The sequence below is a fragment of the Chaetodon trifascialis genome, chromosome 19, assembly GCF_039877785.1.
Source record: "Chaetodon trifascialis isolate fChaTrf1 chromosome 19, fChaTrf1.hap1, whole genome shotgun sequence".
NCBI lineage: Eukaryota > Metazoa > Chordata > Actinopteri > Chaetodontiformes > Chaetodontidae > Chaetodon > Chaetodon trifascialis.
Window position 1 is genome coordinate 22711882 of NC_092074.1, and position 19333 is coordinate 22731214.

Genomic DNA, 19333 nt, shown 5'->3' on the forward strand with positions numbered 1-19333 from the left:
GACAAGCCATGTTGAAAATATGTGGAAATTACATCAAAGCAGAACATTATTGATTGTCACATATTCAGTCTTAAAATAAAAAATATTTGTGATATGAAAAATGCACATTTCTCTGCGTCTGAAAGGATTTTTTTTTTTTTTTTTTTAATTCTGCCAGTCTTAAACATAGGCCTAATCCTCAGACTAAAGTCAGGAGCTTACAGTGTTTTTGTTTATGTGCAAAGATGTATGCCAGTTTAAATAATTTGGCTCAAGAGATTCATGATCCTCTCAAAAGATTTTTAAAAATCAGATGCGTGCAGGCAACAGTACAACAAAATAAAAGCAGGATTCATGCAATAGAATATTTCAGATAACACAAGCTCAATGTGTCCGAAAACATACACCAGATAAATTTACGTTAATATTTATTTATTGCTGTCAATCGAGTAAGAACTGCTTAAAATTTAGTTTTTTTTTTTTTTAGTTTCATTGAAAACATTAAATGGTGGAGTTATTTACTTATTAATTATGGCTGTAAACGGCCAAAGACTGAGATGCAAACAATTAAACTATTCACTGATGAAGTCTTGGTCCCTTTGGACAACATTTATAACGTGATGTATTAAAGGATACAAAAATTCAACGCAACATGGGGCCAGTGCGGATTTGCGGTACACTGACAACCGAGCCAGTGCTGCGTTCAGGGGTCGATGGGACAAATCAATCATCACTCGCTGTGCGTGGTAGAAAAAGTTGCTCGTCATTTATCAGCTACGTATTTTCAACCACAAGCATTACAACACTGAGCACATTGATATTACAAAGCTGTTTGCCACGTGCTGACAGTGATCGTAAGTTTTAGGTTTTAATCGAAATTACCATATAATTTCTGTAAATAATTTAATCCTTGTTTCTTTCGGCTAATAACACGCTGAATGGCAATCTGAGGTGATTTCAATTTTTCACAACGCATACTTACATCTGCACACTAATCTCAAATTTGTGAATTACGAGCAAGAGCAGGTGTATGGATTTCATCCCATTTTTCCGGATACTATAAATACAGCATCAGTATACGTCTCCTGACGTCATGACGCTTCCCGTGTTTGTTTTCCGCGCCGCGCCGAGAATCGACATGGAAACCAGCGTCGATACTAAACCTGACGAGCAGCAGACAGATGACAGTATGGACGCAGACAGATCCATGTCCAGGTCTGACAGGTAAAACATGACGGAATAATGTCTGTGGCACGAGCCGGAACACTGCGGCGGAGCGACGCAGAGAAACCGGCTTTCGTTAGCTAGCTAACGCAGCTAGCTGGCTAGCTCCCACAATCATACCCACGCATTGTGTTCGCGTGGCTGCAGTACACAAAAGCGGAGGACAAAGAGATGAGGGAATTTTAAATAACACCGTAACAGCAGGATGGCTTTGGTCAAACCGTGAAATATTAGCCGTACGTTTCTTTGCAACGTCATACAAACGTGCAGATATGTTATGACTGACATAACTGACGCTTGTAACGGTCAGTTTCATGGAGGACGCCACGCCAGACTCCAGTGAAAATTTGACGAATTATGCACGTTATCGTGTTTGCTAACGTTTATGGACGACATAATGTTATCTGACAGAGTTTCAGAGTGGCCTGGTAAATTCGGCATAATTAACCACTAACCATAACTGAAAACTACCTTCAGTCTATAGATACAATTGTAAGGAGAAGCAGGCAGTGATGCCAAGTAATGTTGCCCTTCATATCAGCGCGAGCTAATGCTACTTCACGGCTAACGCTCGCCTATTCGTAACACGTAGCACTGAGGACGTGCAGGTGTCTGGCAGCCATGCAGACCTGGTGGTGTGAATCAGGACATCCTGCAGCTACGTGTACAAACACATGTCCGGCCAGCTCATCTGTGATTATTGCTGTATTACATTTCCCACAAGGATCACTCTGAAATGGGAGGATCCAGCTCGTGTCATTTTGTCTCACGACCAAACCCTTTTTATAAATATATCAGGTTAATACATGCCTGACTTGAAAGCAGCAGCAGGGCCTTTTTTATCATTAGAGACATAATTTAAGTTAAGTAGGCAGAAACCTTGATAATTGTTGCTTCAGTATGCGAATCAATTAGAGACAAGCTTATATTACAGTGCATTCATCTAAAGCCACATACACACAACAGGAGCAGTTTTGTTGGTGTTCAGGGTTGTTCGTGGACACTTTGACGAGTAGACAGGAGGACCGGGGATTGAACCACCAACCTCACAAATGACGGCTCCTCTGCTCTACGTCCTGAGCTGATCCTCCTGCAGCTGTTACAGCAGCAGCTTCTATTACAAGACGGCAAAACCAAACGCTGCACGGAGGAAGGAGGCGTTCCAAACTGTTCTTAAAGTGTTATCGAAACGTCTCGGCCAAGTGATGACAGCCTTACTCATGTGAATGCTGGCCCCGCCCTGTGCCGCGCTGCGTCCAGGGCAGCGATGTGATTTCCTGGGGAGTGTTGGCAAGTTCCCCCTCCTCCCCCTCAGCCACACCGACAGCAGAGACCTCACAGCGGAGAGACGAGTTCAGAGAGACGCGACAGTAGACAGAGTCCCTCCCGTCTCTCTGCTGGACAGACTGTCTGCAGGGCCACACAAGTCTAAAACTGAAGGCCACATTTGGGCCAGTGTTTAAAATATTAGAGGTCTTGCTGAAGTCCTTTTTGAGGTCTTCCAGTCAAAGTCGCCGTTTGGCTGTAAAACCTGCTTTTAGCTTTGTGGAACCTGCAGACACGAACGAATGAACTGCCGCGATGGAGCAGCAGCACGGGGCCGACTATGAGCTCACAAGGCATCTCTGATGGCCTCTTATTCAAGATGATGTGTGTTTGGTAGCTTCTCATTTGTCTGAGTTGTGTCTGACTTTAGATGCGAGTTCCTGACCAGTCCCAGCTGTTAGTGCAGTTTATAATGGAAGAAAAGAGACCAGTGGGCTGAACCTGTAGAAGAGGGTCAATGTGCTGCTTCCTGATCTTTCCACATGTGTCGTCTTCCCGTCTTTAACTCCAGCGGGAGCGGAGACGATTCCCTGGACGGCCTCCGAAACCGGATCCCCCGATGCCCTTTGACCCCGTCGTTATCGCCGCAGAAGCGGACCACGAGCCAGTCTAAGACCGAGCCTCCTCTGCTGAGGACCAACAAACGGACCATCTACACCGCCGGCAGACCACCTTGGTACAACGTCACCGGGACCACCTTCAAAGAGGCCTTTGTTATAGGTGAGAGATGAGGCGGCTGCCATCTTTGTCTGCCCTGCTGTTGTCTGATTGGCTCAGCCTGCTGCCTGTGTGTCAGTTTATGCTCCTGCAGCTTCAGCTGAGGTGGATGTGAGACAGAGTGAATATCTGCAGAGCAGAAGTGTGACTGAGCTGAAACTCACAGTTACAAACACTTTAAGAGCTGCAACCAGTGATCACTTTCATCATGATTAATATGTTGATCCTCTTCAATAAACTGATTCATTTTCAGCCTGAGACTCAGAGATGTTCAGTTTCTAACGATATAAACCAGATAAAAACAGGAAATTCTGACACGAGGAGCTCAAGCCGTAGATGAATGAATTAAATTAATTTTACCAATCGACTAATTGATCCAGATTTCGGCTCTGGACGTTTTTGAATAAAACACGTTCAGCTCGGCGACCGGCTGTGTGTTTCTGCCCAGTCAGCCATCTTTAAGTGTTCGTGACGCTCCGGCATCTTGCTGATCAGCACAGTAAAATATCTGCCTCAGGAGGAGATGCAGGAGCTGAAGCGTGACAGGCTGTGTGTGCGTGTGCGCACGTACACCTCTGCATGCGTGTGTGTGTTTGACATCCATGCAGCCGATGTTTTGTGGTCAAACACATCAGATCGGCGTGAGTGGGAGTACGTGTAGGGAGAGCGGGACGCTCTCTTCAGCAGGCAGTGTGTCACTGTCGACGGGCCGCAGCGACCGGTTTCAGGTTGACACTCGGTGGTGCCGTCGTCGTTAAAAAGACTGAGTAACTGCAGGAAACTGGACCAGCGTGCCCTGAGAGGAAGCACCAACCTGCGTTAAAGGTCAACGGAAGACCGAGAAAGAGAAAAGGATTAGATGGATGGATGAAGAGAAAGAGGAGGGACGAAGAGACGAGGACAGGAAGACACTGTGAAGCGTCGCAGACAGCAGAGGTTGTTTTCCATCTCTTCAGCTTTTACTGCTAATAGAAAAGAGTTTTATCTGCTGCAACAAGCCGCAAATTCAGCACGGAGGCAGAATCTATAGGAGCGCCGTAAACCGGGTTTGATCCCTTTTTTTAACACTCAGTTTGCGAGTCTGACCAGTATTTCTGCCCTCTGAAGCTCCAATCAAACGCAGAGATGAGGAGCGCTGCAGCCTCAGACTCCCCGTCAGCAGTTTTGACCTTGATGGGTCTTACTTGAGCAGAAAACGTCTCCAGCACCTCACAGAGAGCTGTTTATACCGCAGAAGTAGCTCCGTAGGCTATTTCAGTCCCTGCACGCACGCACGCACGCACGCACGCACGCACGCACGCACGCACGCACGCACGCACGCACGCACACACACACGCAGCCGTTTGCAGGAGGCCTCCTGTTCTTCACCTCCCTGCCTGTCTGCTCTGGCCGTCTTCACAGGATTGTTGTGCTGAAGGATTTCTGTTGTGCTCTTTGACCCTAAACTTGAGTTTTTCACCCTTTTCCCAGACTTTTTTTTCATTGGTGGAACTGATGAAAGTGTTTTTATTTCCACATCTTTGACTCCACAACCACAAATCTCTGCAGTGCGAATCAAACGAGCTCTGTGCTGCCGCTGTTTTGTGTTGTTTAAACAACATGCTAATAAGTGCTGACGATGTCACTATTTCTGACTTCCTGTTGAGCCCAAAAGGTAAATGGTCCAATCAAAAAGCTAATCGATCAGTTAATAGACTGAACAAGAAAGTAGAGGGATGCACTAAAAACACAGAGAACTCCATGACAAGCACCAGATTATCGATGAATAGCAGAGTGGATGAGCGGCTGCAGGTATGCCGAGCTGTATGTTCTGTATATGTGTGTCCTCTATAAGAGCAGTCGGTCATGACGTACCTGAGCTGTGAACACGCTCCGTCACTGTCAGCCTGCTGCAGGACTCTGGACCGTCTCTGTGACAGTCTGTCTGGACGCTGACAGTGAGATGAAGGAAACACTGAAGACTGGAGCGCTGCGTTAGCTTACAGCATATCTACCTGTATCAACCAGTGAAGGGCCACTGCGGTGATTCTGCACACCCACATCAGTGTGCTGGTCCTGGTTAGTTCTGCTCAGTCTGACACAGTTTATGAAGTCTTTAAGTCTGGAAAAATAACCTCCATTATTTTCATTTCACTGCCAGAAAAGACGAAGAAAAGCAGCAAATCGTCACGTTTGAGAAGCTGGAACGATTTTTGTGCTTTGAGAAGTTCCACAGACGCAAGGTTTGATTTGTCGATGTGTGCAGATCTTTGGTTGTCGGTGAAGATGTCAACGTTCTTCCTGTTTCCTCCTGAAGGTCTGTGCGGTGGAAGTGCTTCTGGGAAAACCACAGTGGCCAATAAGATCATCGAAGCGCTGGACGTTCCCTGGGTGGTCCTGCTCTCCATGGACTCTTTCTACAAGGTAGGAATCCAGTGAACGACGCTCAACGTGACGTGTGATTTAACGTACGAACGAGGGCTCTGATTGAAGGCGCAGAGTGGACGATGTGACCACGGGAAACATCTGTGATACCATCAGATCCTCTTCACGTTCTGCTGATGACTTTAATTCACTTTGTGAACGTTTTAAACTGAAACTTTGTCCATATCGTTCACGTTGTACCTTTAAAAGTATTTCAGCAGCACTGATTCATGGACACCAGCTGCTGTTTAATAAATCACTTCAGTCTTTTCTCACATCACTCTTTCCGCATTTTAAGCGCAGTGGTCCATAATAATTACGTCGTTTTTTATTTTAAAACAATAGCCAGTCGATGGAAATGAACCATTAAACTGATCTAAAATCAAACGTCCTCATTGGTCTTTAGTGTTGAGATCAACACAGTAAGCTGAAAACTGCTGATCGATCGCCGAGTGAGTTCATATCAATTATCCTGTTCTCTGGTCTGAGAGCAGGCGTTGATGTTTTTTTCAGTCCTGTAGAGCTAATTATGTCTGCATGGATCGATCCTGCTGGTTGTTGTTGTTGTTTGCTTTAAAGTGACCAGTTTTCACCTCCAGCAGAGAACTGAATTACAGCTGCACGGATGGGTTTTATGTGCTGGTCATACTTTGGACAGTATGCAGATTTTCAGTGATGTAATGAAGGTGAATGGAAGAGGAGGCGCGTTCATTCAGGATGAAGAACTTTACTTTCTGCTCGTTGAGCCGCCTTTAAACTCAATTTTACACCTGAGGCGCTGCATGTTTTTTCTTCTGAAGATTAAAGACGCTTTTGTTCCTGCAGCCCATGAGAGTGAAAGACAGCTGATACCAAACTGAGAAAACGTTACCTCAGAGCAGGAAACGGGTGTTAGGAACAAAACCGAGAGAATGAGTGAAACAGGAAGGTCTGCGTCGTCCGAGCTGTCGGTGACACAGATGTTTAACCAACATGAGACGCGACAGGTTTCAGGTTTTTAATGTGTGTGCTCAAACATTTCTGTATGAAGACATGAGGTCTTCTCAGTATCACACGCTCTTCTCTCAGTGTCAGCGCTGGCTTTCAGAATCACGCTGATCGATCTCTGATCCTCAGACGTTTCTGCCAGCAGACTGTTGATTGTCAAACAGTGAAGAGACAAACGTCTTCAGTCCTGAACGTCGCGCTGACCTTGTGTTTGTGCCTCAGGTGCTGAATAAAGACGAGCAGGAGCTCGCCGCCAAGAACGAGTATAACTTTGACCACCCCGACGCCTTCGACTTCGAGCTGCTGGTCACCGTCCTCAGGAAGCTGAAGAAGGGAAAAAGCATCAAAGTCCCAGTTTACGACTTCACGTCTCACTGCAGGCGCAAAGAATGGGTAAGACCTCCTCACTGTGATTCACCCCTCCAGAACCATTTCACTCCATACTGGGTAAACTGGGCACAACTGGACGTACGTGGCAGAGAGTTTGACTCACCAAAATAAAAGCACTGAACTGGATTTTTTCCTTTCTGTGCCGTTTACAGGGTAAAGTTATTATTCCGGTTACAAACTGGCGAAGCCCTCCAGGGACGTCTTCCTCATTTGAGCTGACGCCAATTGAGATGCAGCTAATTTGCTAATTATTAAGGATTTAGTGAGTGTAGGGCATTAACCGAAGCACAGAGCACGAGCCCCCCCCCCCCCCCAAAAAAACGCAGTATGAAGAATCAATCCGGCTGCGTAACACTCTGACAGCTCCTCTCTATTTCTTTGCGATGTAATTTCATGGCTGAAAGGCGCAACAGCACGCGGGAAATCACTGCTCTGAAATCAGTTTACGGCGTTTGTACCGAGGTGAATGTAATTAAGCCTCAGGCCCCCCGGGGGCCGGGGGCCGACCAGCTTCAGGCTGCGTGTGTTTATGTGTTTTTCCCTCAATCCTGTGGAGGAAGCAGAGGCCACAGTTCAACTTTCTTCTTCTTCTTCTTCTTCTCCTCCTGGAGGTCACCTTCAGGCAGCTCTTAAACATGTTAAAGAGCCACTAAATCACCTCTGAGAGAAGAAAAGGGAAACGAACCAATCGATAAACGCTCATCTGTTTCTTCACAGTTCACTTTCTGCTTTTTCACGCACAGCCTGGCGTGGACGCTCGCCGCCTCTCCGGCTTTGTCTCTTCACGCTCGCCCGCTCGCTCGCTCGCTCTCTCCTAATCAATAACCAAAGTGTCCAGTCCATTGGCTTTAGCATGCAGCTGGTCAGAGGGAGGTAATGGGATTGTGATGTACTCAGCACTATTGTGTGTTTGATTGAGACAGTGATTAATCTCTCTCTCTCTCACACACACACACACACACACGCGCGCTCTCCTCTGTCGTGAAAGAGTGCACGATCAGGTTTATCAGGTGAAGTGACGCACCTGAACATGTGCTGAGGTCGTGTTTGTGTGTCTCTGATCTTCACCTCGTGTGTCTGTCACGTTTGTCTGCTGCTTTCTAAAAACTCGACACGAGTCTGATTTGTTTTAAAGCAGCTTTACAGGAAGTCTGAACGCAGTTTCAGCAGGTTTGATGTGGTTTTGGACTGAGAGGGAGTCGATGTTTATCTTCAGCTTCAGCTTCGACTGAAGTCTGTGTGAGCTTTGGTTCACTGCAGACTGTCTGCACGTTGACCCCATCTTTTACACTGGAGTTGCATCAGGAAGCGAACGCATCACAGCCGCTATGGACAGGAGGAGTAATCACAGCAACCAACACACACACACACACACACACACACACACACACACACACACGAGCCTGTGAGCTTTAAGCTGGGCTTGAAAAATGTGAAACACTCCTTTTAATTTGCTCCTCCTGACAGAAAACGGTGTACGGGGCCAACGTTGTCATCTTCGAGGGCATCCTGGCCTTCGCCAACAAGGAGCTGCTGAAGGTAAGAGGCTTTGTTTGCTCTTTGTCACGCACCAAGTGTCCCATTTAACCAACACACAGTGGGCAGTGAATGCAGCGCAGGTCTTATCTTAGAGAAAGTCTTATCTTAAATCAGGCTGTGTTTCTAAGTTTTCTTAGAATTCCTCTTTAATGCTGATCCTGTTCCCTTTAACGTTAGATAATAACATTATGTAGATATTTTTAAGGGTAATTGAATTTTGGGAGAACCACTGAGTGATCACAGACGTTTGTTTTGTATATTTGTGTGCATAAAAGATGTCAAAACTAAAAATGGGAAGGTGAAGAAAAAACCTTCACACGCAAAATTCAGCTGGTATTTCCACTGATGTTTGTGAAGAGCAGAGCAGAAACACCGCTGCTACACACTCGCTCTGTTCAACCTTTTCCTGTGTGTGTGTGTGTGTGTGTGTGTGTGTGCGTGTGTGTGTGTGTGTGTGTGAGAGCTGGACCGTGGCGATAAGCCCGCAGCCTCCCCTGAGACCCAGCTGTTGGTTGATTCCCCTCCGGTTCAGTTAATAACAGCCGCAGTGATTCATTGTGTTTTGTGTCCGTTCTTGTAATTGAAGTCGATTATAGCTGCAGATCTGAAATGCTAATGAAGAGGGTCAGTCTGAGAAACTGAGACGCACACGCACACACACACACGCACACGCACACGCACACACACACACACACACACACACACACACGCACACACACACACACACACACACACACACACACACTCTCTGTGATATGAGCGTATAAAAGCAGATTATTGTGAGTCATTGAGGATTTTATTCTACTTTTAGGACCGAAGTGCTTTTTCTCTTAAACGCTGTCGTTGGACCGTCCTGCTCTGCTTCACGTCAGTGTGATGAAGTGGTTTGGTTTCAGGTTTTTAAGGTGGACTCAGGGGATTTAGTTTACTCCTCTATAAGTTTGGGGGACTCACCAGAGCCAGGTTAAAAAGCAAAAGATATAAAAAAATCGTAGCAGCAGAGAATCCTCACCTTTACACCCGACTATTGACCAAGAACAAAACCATGGGATCCTACGTTTCCCATAATGCAACTCATTAGAGATTATGTCAGATTAGGGTTCTAAAAGGTGTGGAAACTTACAGGAATTTTGGATATTTTGCACAACGTGGACATGGAAATCGTGCCATCTAACAGACTTATCTGCTGTAAATACTCAGAAACAAAACAATCCCATGAAAGTCAGTGAGACGTCGACCATCTGCACGCACAGATGCTTCAACCCACCGAGTGGTTTCCTGTCAGACACGATCCGCCGCCGCCGCGCTCGTCCAACATGTCGTCTTTGGGTCAGTCAGATTTACAGCAGACAGAGTCCACCGGCTTGTTGTCCGTCTGAGTTATACCTGCCCCCCCCAGTCTAAATCACTCATGAACGTCTCTCCTTTCAGCCGCCATCTACGCTCGCCGAGCGGCTCTGTTGCCTCTTTGTTGTTCCAGCTCTGTCGTGAAGCTGCCGCATTGATTTTTCCTGGTTTTGCTGAGTCGAGGTTCGGTTTAATGGCGCTTGGTGGACAGACGGACAGCAGACGGACTCTAAAGAGACGATAACTGATGTCCTCTCGCTTCACTCGTCCTGACCCCGACGTCGCATCTCAGCTGCAGGAGTGATGAATCGTAGAAGCAGCCAGAAACAGTTTTCCACTGACGTTCAGCGTCCATCTTTGCTCTTAAACTGAATATCTTTGAAATTTCAGACAGCTGTTTGGACAAAACAACTTGAATAACTCCTCTCACACTGTGGAGAATCATAACGATCATTAAAGACCAACTCAAGTAAACATGGGATCAAAATAACTAGCAGAGTATTTGATGATGGACTCACTTCTTGATGTTCTGACAGTATTTCATCAGATCAAATGTCCACATCTCGCTCAATACTTCTGTAATCTGACCAGTATTTGTCTCTGATGTGCAGCCTCAGAGACGGTCAGTCCAAAGTAATCAATAAAACAATCGATTGATGCGTCAGAAAGGACGCGCTCTGGAGGAACTGTTGCTGCTCTCAGATTAACTCTTCCCACCCTCCTGGCTGCCAGCTGCTGGACATGAAGGTGTTCGTGGACACCGACTCCGACATCCGCCTGATACGGAGGCTGAAGAGGGACATCTCGCAGCGTGGGCGGGACATCAGCGGCATCATCAAACAGTACAATAAGTTCGTGAAGCCGGCGTTCGAGCAGTACATCGAGCCCACGGTGCAGTCGGCGGACATCGTGGTGCCCAGAGGTGAGAGGACGCCAGTTTGACTGAAGGTGGGACGTCCACTCAGAGACCATCAGCGAGTCCTTGTCCTCTGTGTCTTCATGTGTCTCAGGTGGAGAAAACTTTGTCGCTCTGGACTTGATCGTGCAGCACGTCCACAGTCAGCTGGAGAAGGTAAGAGTTCCTCCTCTTCAGCCTGATGTTTGCTTCATGGTGGTGATTCAGCCCCCCCCCCCACCCCCCCCCCCCCAACTGCCACTCATAAAACAGCAGAAATGCCCAAAAAAAGGGAGAGTGCTGCCTCAGCTGCATGTTCTGCTAATAACTGTCTCTCTTCTAGAACAGTCTCACCTCCATCACAGCTCGCGGCCTTCAAACCAATCAGACGCACTCAGCTGCTGAATCTGCTGAGTCACAGTAACCTGAGCCTCACGTGCTCTTCTAGAAGCTTCCTTAAGTTTGGAAAGTCTGCCTGGCAGCCATCTTTTACTCACTTAAAGCAAGAAAAGGCGCTGGCTGTGTGGAGGTGGTCTGTGGTGCTTCGTAGACAAACCTCCTCTTCCTCCTCCTCCTCCTCCTCCTCCTCCTCCTCCTCTCAGTTGTCGGTCTGCTGGTTTGCATGTGCTGCCTGTAGATGTCACGCTGATAACCTCACCTCTCATCACACCATGAGTCGTTTGCATCCCTCTCTTAGAAGTTGCATTAGAAAATCGGTGGTTTTATTTCTCTTAAGTCTGCTGACACTCACTCACTGCTGCTTTTTAACATCTTCATCACATCTGCTGCGTCTCTGCAGAGCTCGCAGAGTGACGACGTTAAGCCGAGTCAGGCTGAGGCTCTCTGCTGGCTTCACCTTTTAAAGCTCTGTTAACTGGTTGTCGAGCATTGTGCGGTCTTAAATAAGACGTGAGACGAATGCATCTTCAGGTCAGGTCTCTACAGTCTGTGCTCTTTGTTAAACCTCATGTCCCCCCCACCCACCGGCTGGGGGCTCAGCCTCTCCTGCTGCTTCCTGCAGGTGAAAACTGGATGAAAGTGTTTGTCTTTGACTGCCTGCTTAACTTCCTGTCCCATTAGGTTCACCATTCAGGAGGTCAGGCACAGTGAGCTGTAGTTATCCTTCCACATGATGAAATGACGCTAAAAACAAGCTAAACATTTAATTCCTCGGCCGTCAGAAAGACTTCCCGGCCTCGTTATCCCTTCATTTCCTCTCTGTACTCCACTGAAGCCGAGGCCTGAGATTAACGAGCGCCTGGAGCCGGAGAGGTGTCGTCACTTTATGACCTGCACAAACCATCTTCTGCTCCACCTTCGACATTTCCATTCACAGGACACACAGTGTAGATCAGACACACAGGTTAGCATGAAGCTCCTGTTCCAGCTGTGAAAGCAGGAACGACTCCTGACTCTCCCAGCAGGTCAGAGTTCATTAGATTAGCAGGAACAGCCTCTGAACATCCACCAGGCAGGGTCATGTCAGACAGTTTCAGGTAATGCTGCTCACCTGAGCTCTCACGTTTCGCAGGTGAGGCGTCCCCGGCTCCACGTTTTAACAAACATTTATTTTGCTTTAAATGTTTGTCTTGTTTCAGAGGTTTTGTGTTGCAGGTTGGCTTATCTCCTGTTTTTTTCCTCATGTGTCTCACTGTTTGCGCACACACACACACACACACGCACGCCCACCCTCCCGTGTGTGTGCGTGCACGGCTCTCCTTGCCTGGCTGAACTCTGTAACCATTCCAGCGTGAGATCACAGTGAGGTATGACTGCAGCTTTCTTATTACCACATCTCCTCCTCCTCCTCCTCCTCCTCTTCCTCCTCCTCCTTCTTCCTGTTTTCACTCTGTTTTCAGCCAAACTTCACTTGAAAAATGCCAAAATAAAAATTTGTCTTTGTTTTATTGATGAGCAAATGCAGGTGCTTTTCGCTCAGAAATGTTGGATTTAACCGTTGATTCACGCCGTCGCCGGCAGCTGTTTGCTGATAATCTGCCTCCTGCCAGCAACAAACTGCTGGCAAAGTTAGCAGCTAGCTCGTGAAGACGTTCAGCAGCTGAAGAGCCAGATGTTTCCCTCAGGTGATGACAGACAAATAGCTTTAATGACGCGACGCTGTTCACAGCTTGTTCTGCTGCCCTCTAGTGGCCCAAATAATCAGTTACTACTGGCTGCACCAACCTGCAGTGTCAGTCCAGAGGAGACGTTTCTGATCAGTCACCTTCTAAAAATGACATTTGCAGTCGAACACCTCTTGAAGCAGAGCAGTAAAACGCTCTCAGGCGAACACCTGACATAAACTCTCACATGCAGACAGGTGAAACGTGCATCATGGGACTGGTTGAGAAAAGCTGCACACACACACTCACATGAAGCTGTCAGCTTAGGTGTTCAGAGGCTCTCGGTGCTTCGTTAGCCTCAGCGGTGAACCCACCTGGGCAGTAACGACCAATGGAAAAGGAGTGAATGAGTCACCTGACGGGAACCCGCTGAAACTGATCTCTGCTCTTCAGCCTGAACTACAGAGTGTTTGTTCAGTGTTGCACAGCAGTGACGTCGTGTCCACTGCACTAATACTCTTCTGTCTCCTCTCTGTTTCCCCTCCTCTTGTCCTCTGTGTCTTTCGTCTCTTTTATCACTTAATCTGGACAAATGAATGTCTGCCACCTTCTCCAGAGGAAGCTGCGCTGGGATATGTGAGGCTCACCGTGTGCATCCTCCTTTAGTGTTGTCTGAAAAAGGGCTTGTTGTAACTGATTTAATTAGAAAAGCCGGCGTGCTCGTTTGGTCTCGTTTGATTTGTTTTGGCTGTAAAGCCTCAAACTGCAGATGTGAGTGTTAAAGCCAAAGCATGCTGTGTGTGTTTGAGGGTCGGGCGGAGCAAACGCTGCTTCATCGCTCTCAAACGTGAGGAGCATGTGTCTGAAAGTGCGCTGGCTACATGTGCTAATCTCACTTCCTGTTTTGCATTTCATTGGCTTAAGCACAGAACGCACAGTGATATGTTCTCAATAAAGAATTAAGTTCAACACGAGATCGAACAGGTGACGTACCTTCACCTCGGCTTGCTTGTGTTGGTCCAAACTCGTCTGGCTTTTAGATCAGAGCAGCTTGTCTAACCTCCAAACTGGGGCCAGTTGCACAAAGATGCTGTGCAGAGTGTCAGACACTGAATTATAATCCTTAAGATCACACCAGCGAGCGCCACCTGCTGGAAAACAGTGCAAATCAGTGTGGCGTTTGGACGAGGTCGTCCAGTCGTTCCTGCATAGCAGAGTCGGCCTTCTGTCTTTGTGAAACCCGCCCCTGTACAGCGTTTGGAAACACCTGTTACCTGTAACGAGCAGCCAGCATGTGATCAGAAGCAGCGTACCGTGTGCAGCGAGCGCCCGTCATTTGAATGTTAGCAGCTGATTTGCTGAGTCGTCCCTGTGGCTCGTCCTCCTGCGTCCTGGTTCAGCTCAAAGCGTCGTCCTCCTGCTCTCGTGTGTTTACGAGCTTTCAGAACAGGTTTGTTTAGTGATGAAGGCTCTCTGTAGTCCAGCTCATCCGTCAGCTGATTGCAGCTCGTTTTAGGACGATGTTCGTGCTGCAGGCTGCTGCTGCTCCTGTGCAGGTGTGGTTGGACATCACGTCTTTAACAGCTGCTGGACCTAAAGCGTTTTCATGATCTGTGGATTCAGGGATGCACGATGGTCTCTTTGTTGACCCAGAATGAACGTTTCTGCTCATAAAATGACGCTTTAAGTGTCCAAAATTGAGAACGAAGCTGCTTTCTGGGACGTTTGGCAGGCACATCACCATCAGAGGAGCATAATCATGTGTTCGCTCCACCACAGGAGAGGTTTAATGTTCTCTGCACCTGCATGAACCTGAATCTGCATCAGCCATCGACCCAAACCACAGAAGTCCCATATCGTGCCTCCCTGCTCTCCCTCATCATCTGAGTGCGTTTTCAGCAGCTGTTCCACCCTCCCGAATGCATCGTTCCAAGGCCGTCACAGCATTGGATTTCACCCCTAAAGACCCTAAAAGGTCTAATTTAAAGATGCATGTTGGCAGGCAGGAGCGTTAACTGGCACTTCATCGATCAAACTGAGACTGGCCTTCAGAAACTCTCATTGATTCAGCTCTAAATTAAAAACCTTTCACCCAAAAGAGAGTAAGATGAGGCTGCTGCAGTGCGTTCTTCATCGCTCCCGGTCGCTCCTGCATGGCGGTCACTTCCTGTGTGTCTGCGTCTCTTTGACTCTCACAGATCGGCTCTGGCCTCGGCTCATCAGGGGCAGCCTTTACCCAAAACCCTCAGCGTGATGGAGAGCACGCCGCAGGTCCGCGGCATGCACACCATCATCAGGTGAGGACGTGAAAGCCGGAGCAGCAGAGGAGGAGACGCTCTGGGACAAACTGGATTCTCACCTCTGTGTGTTTGTGCAGGAACAAAGAGACCAACCGAGACGAGTTCATCTTCTACTCCAAGAGATTAATGAGGCTTCTGATCGAACACGCTCTCTCCTTCCTGCCTCTCAAGGTGAGTTTTGTTGGTGTGAAAGTGAAGATGAACTGACCTGCTGAGTCTGCTTCGAGCATCCAGTCCACTGCTGTAAGTGTTTTTCCTGTTGTCTCCTCTTCGTCCTCTGCAGCCAGTGTCTGTGGAGACGCCTCAGGGCGGCGTCTATGACGGCAAGAGGCTGAGCGGTAAAAGAGTGAGTCTGCCTTCGTGCGCCTGTTCTTCATCATCATTTCTCAGATCCAGCTCAGCTTCAGACCGAGGTTCAAACATGGCGTGTGTTTGCAGATCACAGGTGTTTCCATCCTGAGGGCAGGTGAGACCATGGAGCAGGCTCTGATGGCCGTGTGCAAAGACATCAGACTGGGAAAGATCCTCATCCAGACCAACCACGACACCGGTGAACCAGAGGTACGAGAGCCGAGCCGAGCAGATCGATGCAGGCAGTGAATCTGAAACATCTGCACAGTTTGAAAGTTCAGTGCGTCTCGTCTCTTTGCTTCAGCTTCACTACCTCCGTCTGCCCAAAGACATCAGTGAGGACTACGTCATCCTGATGGACAGCACCGTGTCCACCGGCGCCGCCGCCCTCATGGCTGTCAGAGTGCTGCTGGTAGGTCTGACTCAGATGAGGCTGGTGGGAAGGAGACCAGGCTTGAGGTGTTTAACGTCCCCTTTCTCCTCTGAAGGACCACGATGTGGCAGAGGATAAGATCTTCCTGCTGTCCCTCCTCATGGCAGAGATGGGTGTCCACTCGGTGGCCTACGCCTTCCCCAAAGTCCGCATCATCACCACCGCCGTGGACAAGGAGGTCAACGACCAGTTCCACATCATACCAGGCATCGGTGAGGTTTCTGTTCCCCTCGAGAAGCAGCTTCACGTTTCAGTGTAGATCAGACAGAATGAGGCGTGATGTGTGAAGGTGCTGCTTGAAGCACGACGCTCAGCCGGTCAGCCAGCTGACGTGATTCTGGGGTTTCCAGAGCGAGAGCGAGCAGTGAACGCACCATCGCCTCAGACGCCTTAAATGACCTCGCAGAGCCGTAAGAGCTCAGCAGCTCAGCCGTGTACGCGAGAGCCAGCGGCTGCAAAACTTTATGAATTCTCTTAAACGTTTATTTATGGATCCGTCAGAGGAGGAATTGAACGGTAAATCGAGGCTGAATCACAGCGAAATGAATGGAAACACCTGCTCTGACTGCCGGTGTGGCCGCAGGTGCAGCTTCTCATGGAGTTTAATGCAGTGACAGTAAGCCTTCGACACAGGCGACGTTCAGGCAGCTCAGGAGGAAGAGCACACATGTAAATGATGAGATCAGTCACGGCTGAGTTCCATTCAGCTGCTGCAGCAGGAGCCATCGTTCATGTTAGAGACAGCTGAGCTTTTCTCACTGCGAAAACACACAAAAATGAACTTTTCTGTACAGAAGCTGCAACGATTCATCGATTAGCTGCTGCTGTTTGAAGCCACAGCAGCTGCAGCAGCGAGAGCTCTCCACACAGGTGTGATCCAGGTGTGCCACAAGCCACATCTGGCTGGAATGAATAATTAAGTAGAACTGAAGACTTCCTGTTGTCTTTTTCTCCTCTCACCGTCTCACCTTTCCGTTCGTTTCCAGGTAACTTTGGGGATCGTTACTTTGGCACCGACGCTCCGTCAGACTGGTGTGAAAGTGATGAAGGGATGGACTTCTGAGGAGAGGCTCGGGGACGAGGAGGGTCGTTACAGAAGCACTTAGAGCCTCCGTCGACCTTCGCTGCTCTGACCGGCTGGTCGACGTCCTCCTGATGGGGCGGCGGTGCTGGACAGACTGCTTCCTGTTCAGAGGAGCGGAGCGGAGGTCGGCGTTAGGTCAGTGTAACGGCTGATCTGAGGCAGGATTCGACCGTTCTCATCCACGTTCACAGCACAGTTTATCAAAGGGGCCAAAGTGTCTCCTGTCCTGCAGGACAGGGGACGTTTGTTGGAGCTAACGTCTTCTCATCCGGCTCCAATGAGTCCACTGCAGCCTCAAAAGGACGCGCAGCTTAAGCTTGATAATGATGTAAATGCTGTCGCCCGTAATGAGTTTCTGTCGCCGCGAAGCTTCGCGCTTCATGTTGAAATGCTTGAATTCACGTTTTGTCCGTCTGCTGGAAGAACCTTCAAATCTGTGAGATCCGAACAGGATTGGAGTCTCTTCGCCTTCATGAACCAAATATCGTGTGAATCATCGCTCAGAACGTGCAGCTGCAGTCAGCCAGGAGGACTGAGCTCACTGAATCCTCAGCGCTCGTAGAAAGACGTCCGTCATCGCGTTGAATCCACCTGCTCTGTCTAATCAGTCACAATCGAATCGTCATCAGCGAGTGTTCGAGCGCTGATCTGACGTCCTGGACGTTCACGAGCTGAAGTCTTTCAGTCTGAGCTCGCTCATCGTGTCTCGTCAGCAGCGTTCTGTCATTTAGTCTCAGCTTTGGACGAAGCTGCAGCTGTCTGTACTCTAAAATGATTTTATCTCAGGCAACTTTCACTGAAAACAACACCAAGGATTCATACTTGAACAAGACGACTGGTGACGATTAAGGGAAAAGGTCAAATATGTTTGTTTTATCTTTAACTTTTATCTTGCAGCGTAAACCTGAAGTGTGGAGCCTCTGTCTCCCCCTTCTGGCCGTGGGACTGATGACACAAACTGTCAAAGTGCTTTTCATGCCGTAGCTGTGGTTGTTGTAGTTTATTCCTCTGTGAAATAGATTTACCTGACGGTCCCACTCTCCAGGTTTCACCCCAGCAATAACAGTTCAGGAAAACACTCGTTCTTTTAAGTTAAAAAACCATCGTACCAAACAGCATTCCACTTAGCGTTAGCTGCTAATTCAGCCAAAGCATCGCTAGCAAAGGCTTAGCATTGCATTGCTTGTAGCAGCTCGTTAGCATCACTGTTCACTTCTGAGCTCTGATAATCTTTTCGACCTGGAGGCGGAACGACACCAGGTGTTACCGCTCCGCCCAGAGGTCGCTTTAAATCAAACGACAGCACTTGTTAGCGTTGGACAGGTGTGTTCAGACACACTTCGTCACAGGCTCAAAGTCTCCGTAGCTTTTCATGTGAGCTGCCCCTTTTTTTTTATTTTGGATGTGATACAGAAACTGATCCATACTTGGCGCTTACATGTTGTGGTTTTTTGCTGCTTTTGGCCATTTTTTTAATGTTTTTATTTATTTATTGTTTCCATTACAGCCATTTATCCTCATTACATAACCAATATATGACTGTTTTAATGCTATGACACTGGAGTCCTGCAGACTCACCCGCTGTCCAGATCATGTCAAACAGCCCGACACAGCTTTAACTATCACACCTGAGTCTCTCTCAGGTAGTTACACCTGTGCTCTGGTCAAATGTCGTCCTGCATCACGTCCAGATTTATGCAAGTTAGTTACTCGAAACTTGAAAAGAAAGTGAGCTGCTGTCACTTCCCATCTGTACTGTACAACACAAGCCGTTTACCTCTCGTTCATTTACAGGAAACTGTTTTGTGAAGTGTTGCTTATATGTTCATTGTAGAGGTGAACCTCAGTGTGAGCCACGTCACAGAGGGGAAAACACAGGTGTAACAAATAACACCAACAATGGCTCCATTCCATTCAGGTGTCAGCATGCGCCGGTGCACCTGAATGGAATGCAGCCATGATTCATGGTAGTGGTTACACCTGTGTTTGGAAGTCAGCGTGGCCTTTGTGAGGAAGATCTGTTGGTGTCGCTTTGTCGTGTTTTTGTAAATTCTGCTTCACTTGAACAGAATAAAAATATGAACTTGAAATAACTTGTGAAACGAGCTTCATTCTGTCAGTGTTGTTCTGGAGTTGGCCGCAGGGGGGCAGCACAGTCCCACAGTCGTGGGTCGTGTTTACAGCGGACGTGACGCACGTTGCTGTTATTATGCTACCTTCCCTGACTGTAGGAAATAATTGTTTTAAACTTTGTGTTCCGTGCATTTAGCGGTAAGCAAAGAGGAAAAAGGACAA

The 19333-nt window shown here is 48.0% G+C and overlaps 1 protein-coding gene across 1 annotated transcript; it reads left to right on the forward strand.

The window, feature by feature from the left end:
* The first annotated feature begins 1090 nt into the window (after positions 1-1090).
* LOC139347848 (uridine-cytidine kinase-like 1) lies at positions 1091-19125 on the forward strand. Its single transcript, XM_070987669.1, has 15 exons — positions 1091-1203; positions 3041-3249; positions 5543-5649; positions 6859-7029; positions 8494-8565; positions 10645-10834; positions 10923-10984; positions 13487-13506; positions 15069-15167; positions 15248-15341; positions 15454-15516; positions 15609-15731; positions 15826-15933; positions 16010-16166; positions 16941-19125. The coding sequence occupies exons 1-15, from the start codon at positions 1118-1120 to the stop codon at positions 17015-17017; spliced, it is 1638 nt and encodes a 545-aa protein (XP_070843770.1). The 5' UTR covers positions 1091-1117; the 3' UTR covers positions 17018-19125.
* Positions 19126-19333: the final 208 nt, after the last annotated feature.

Bases quoted from the DNA above. Each gene is read 5' to 3' on its own strand.
- LOC139347848 (XM_070987669.1), top strand. From the start codon at position 1,118: ATGGAAACCAGCGTCGATACTAAACCTGACGAGCAGCAGACAGATGAC. The intron at 1,204-3,040 runs GTAAAACATGAC...CTTTAACTCCAG, and splicing joins TCCATGTCCAGGTCTGACAG to CGGGAGCGGAGACGATTCCC. The intron at 16,167-16,940 runs GTGAGGTTTCTG...GTTCGTTTCCAG, and splicing joins CCACATCATACCAGGCATCG to GTAACTTTGGGGATCGTTAC.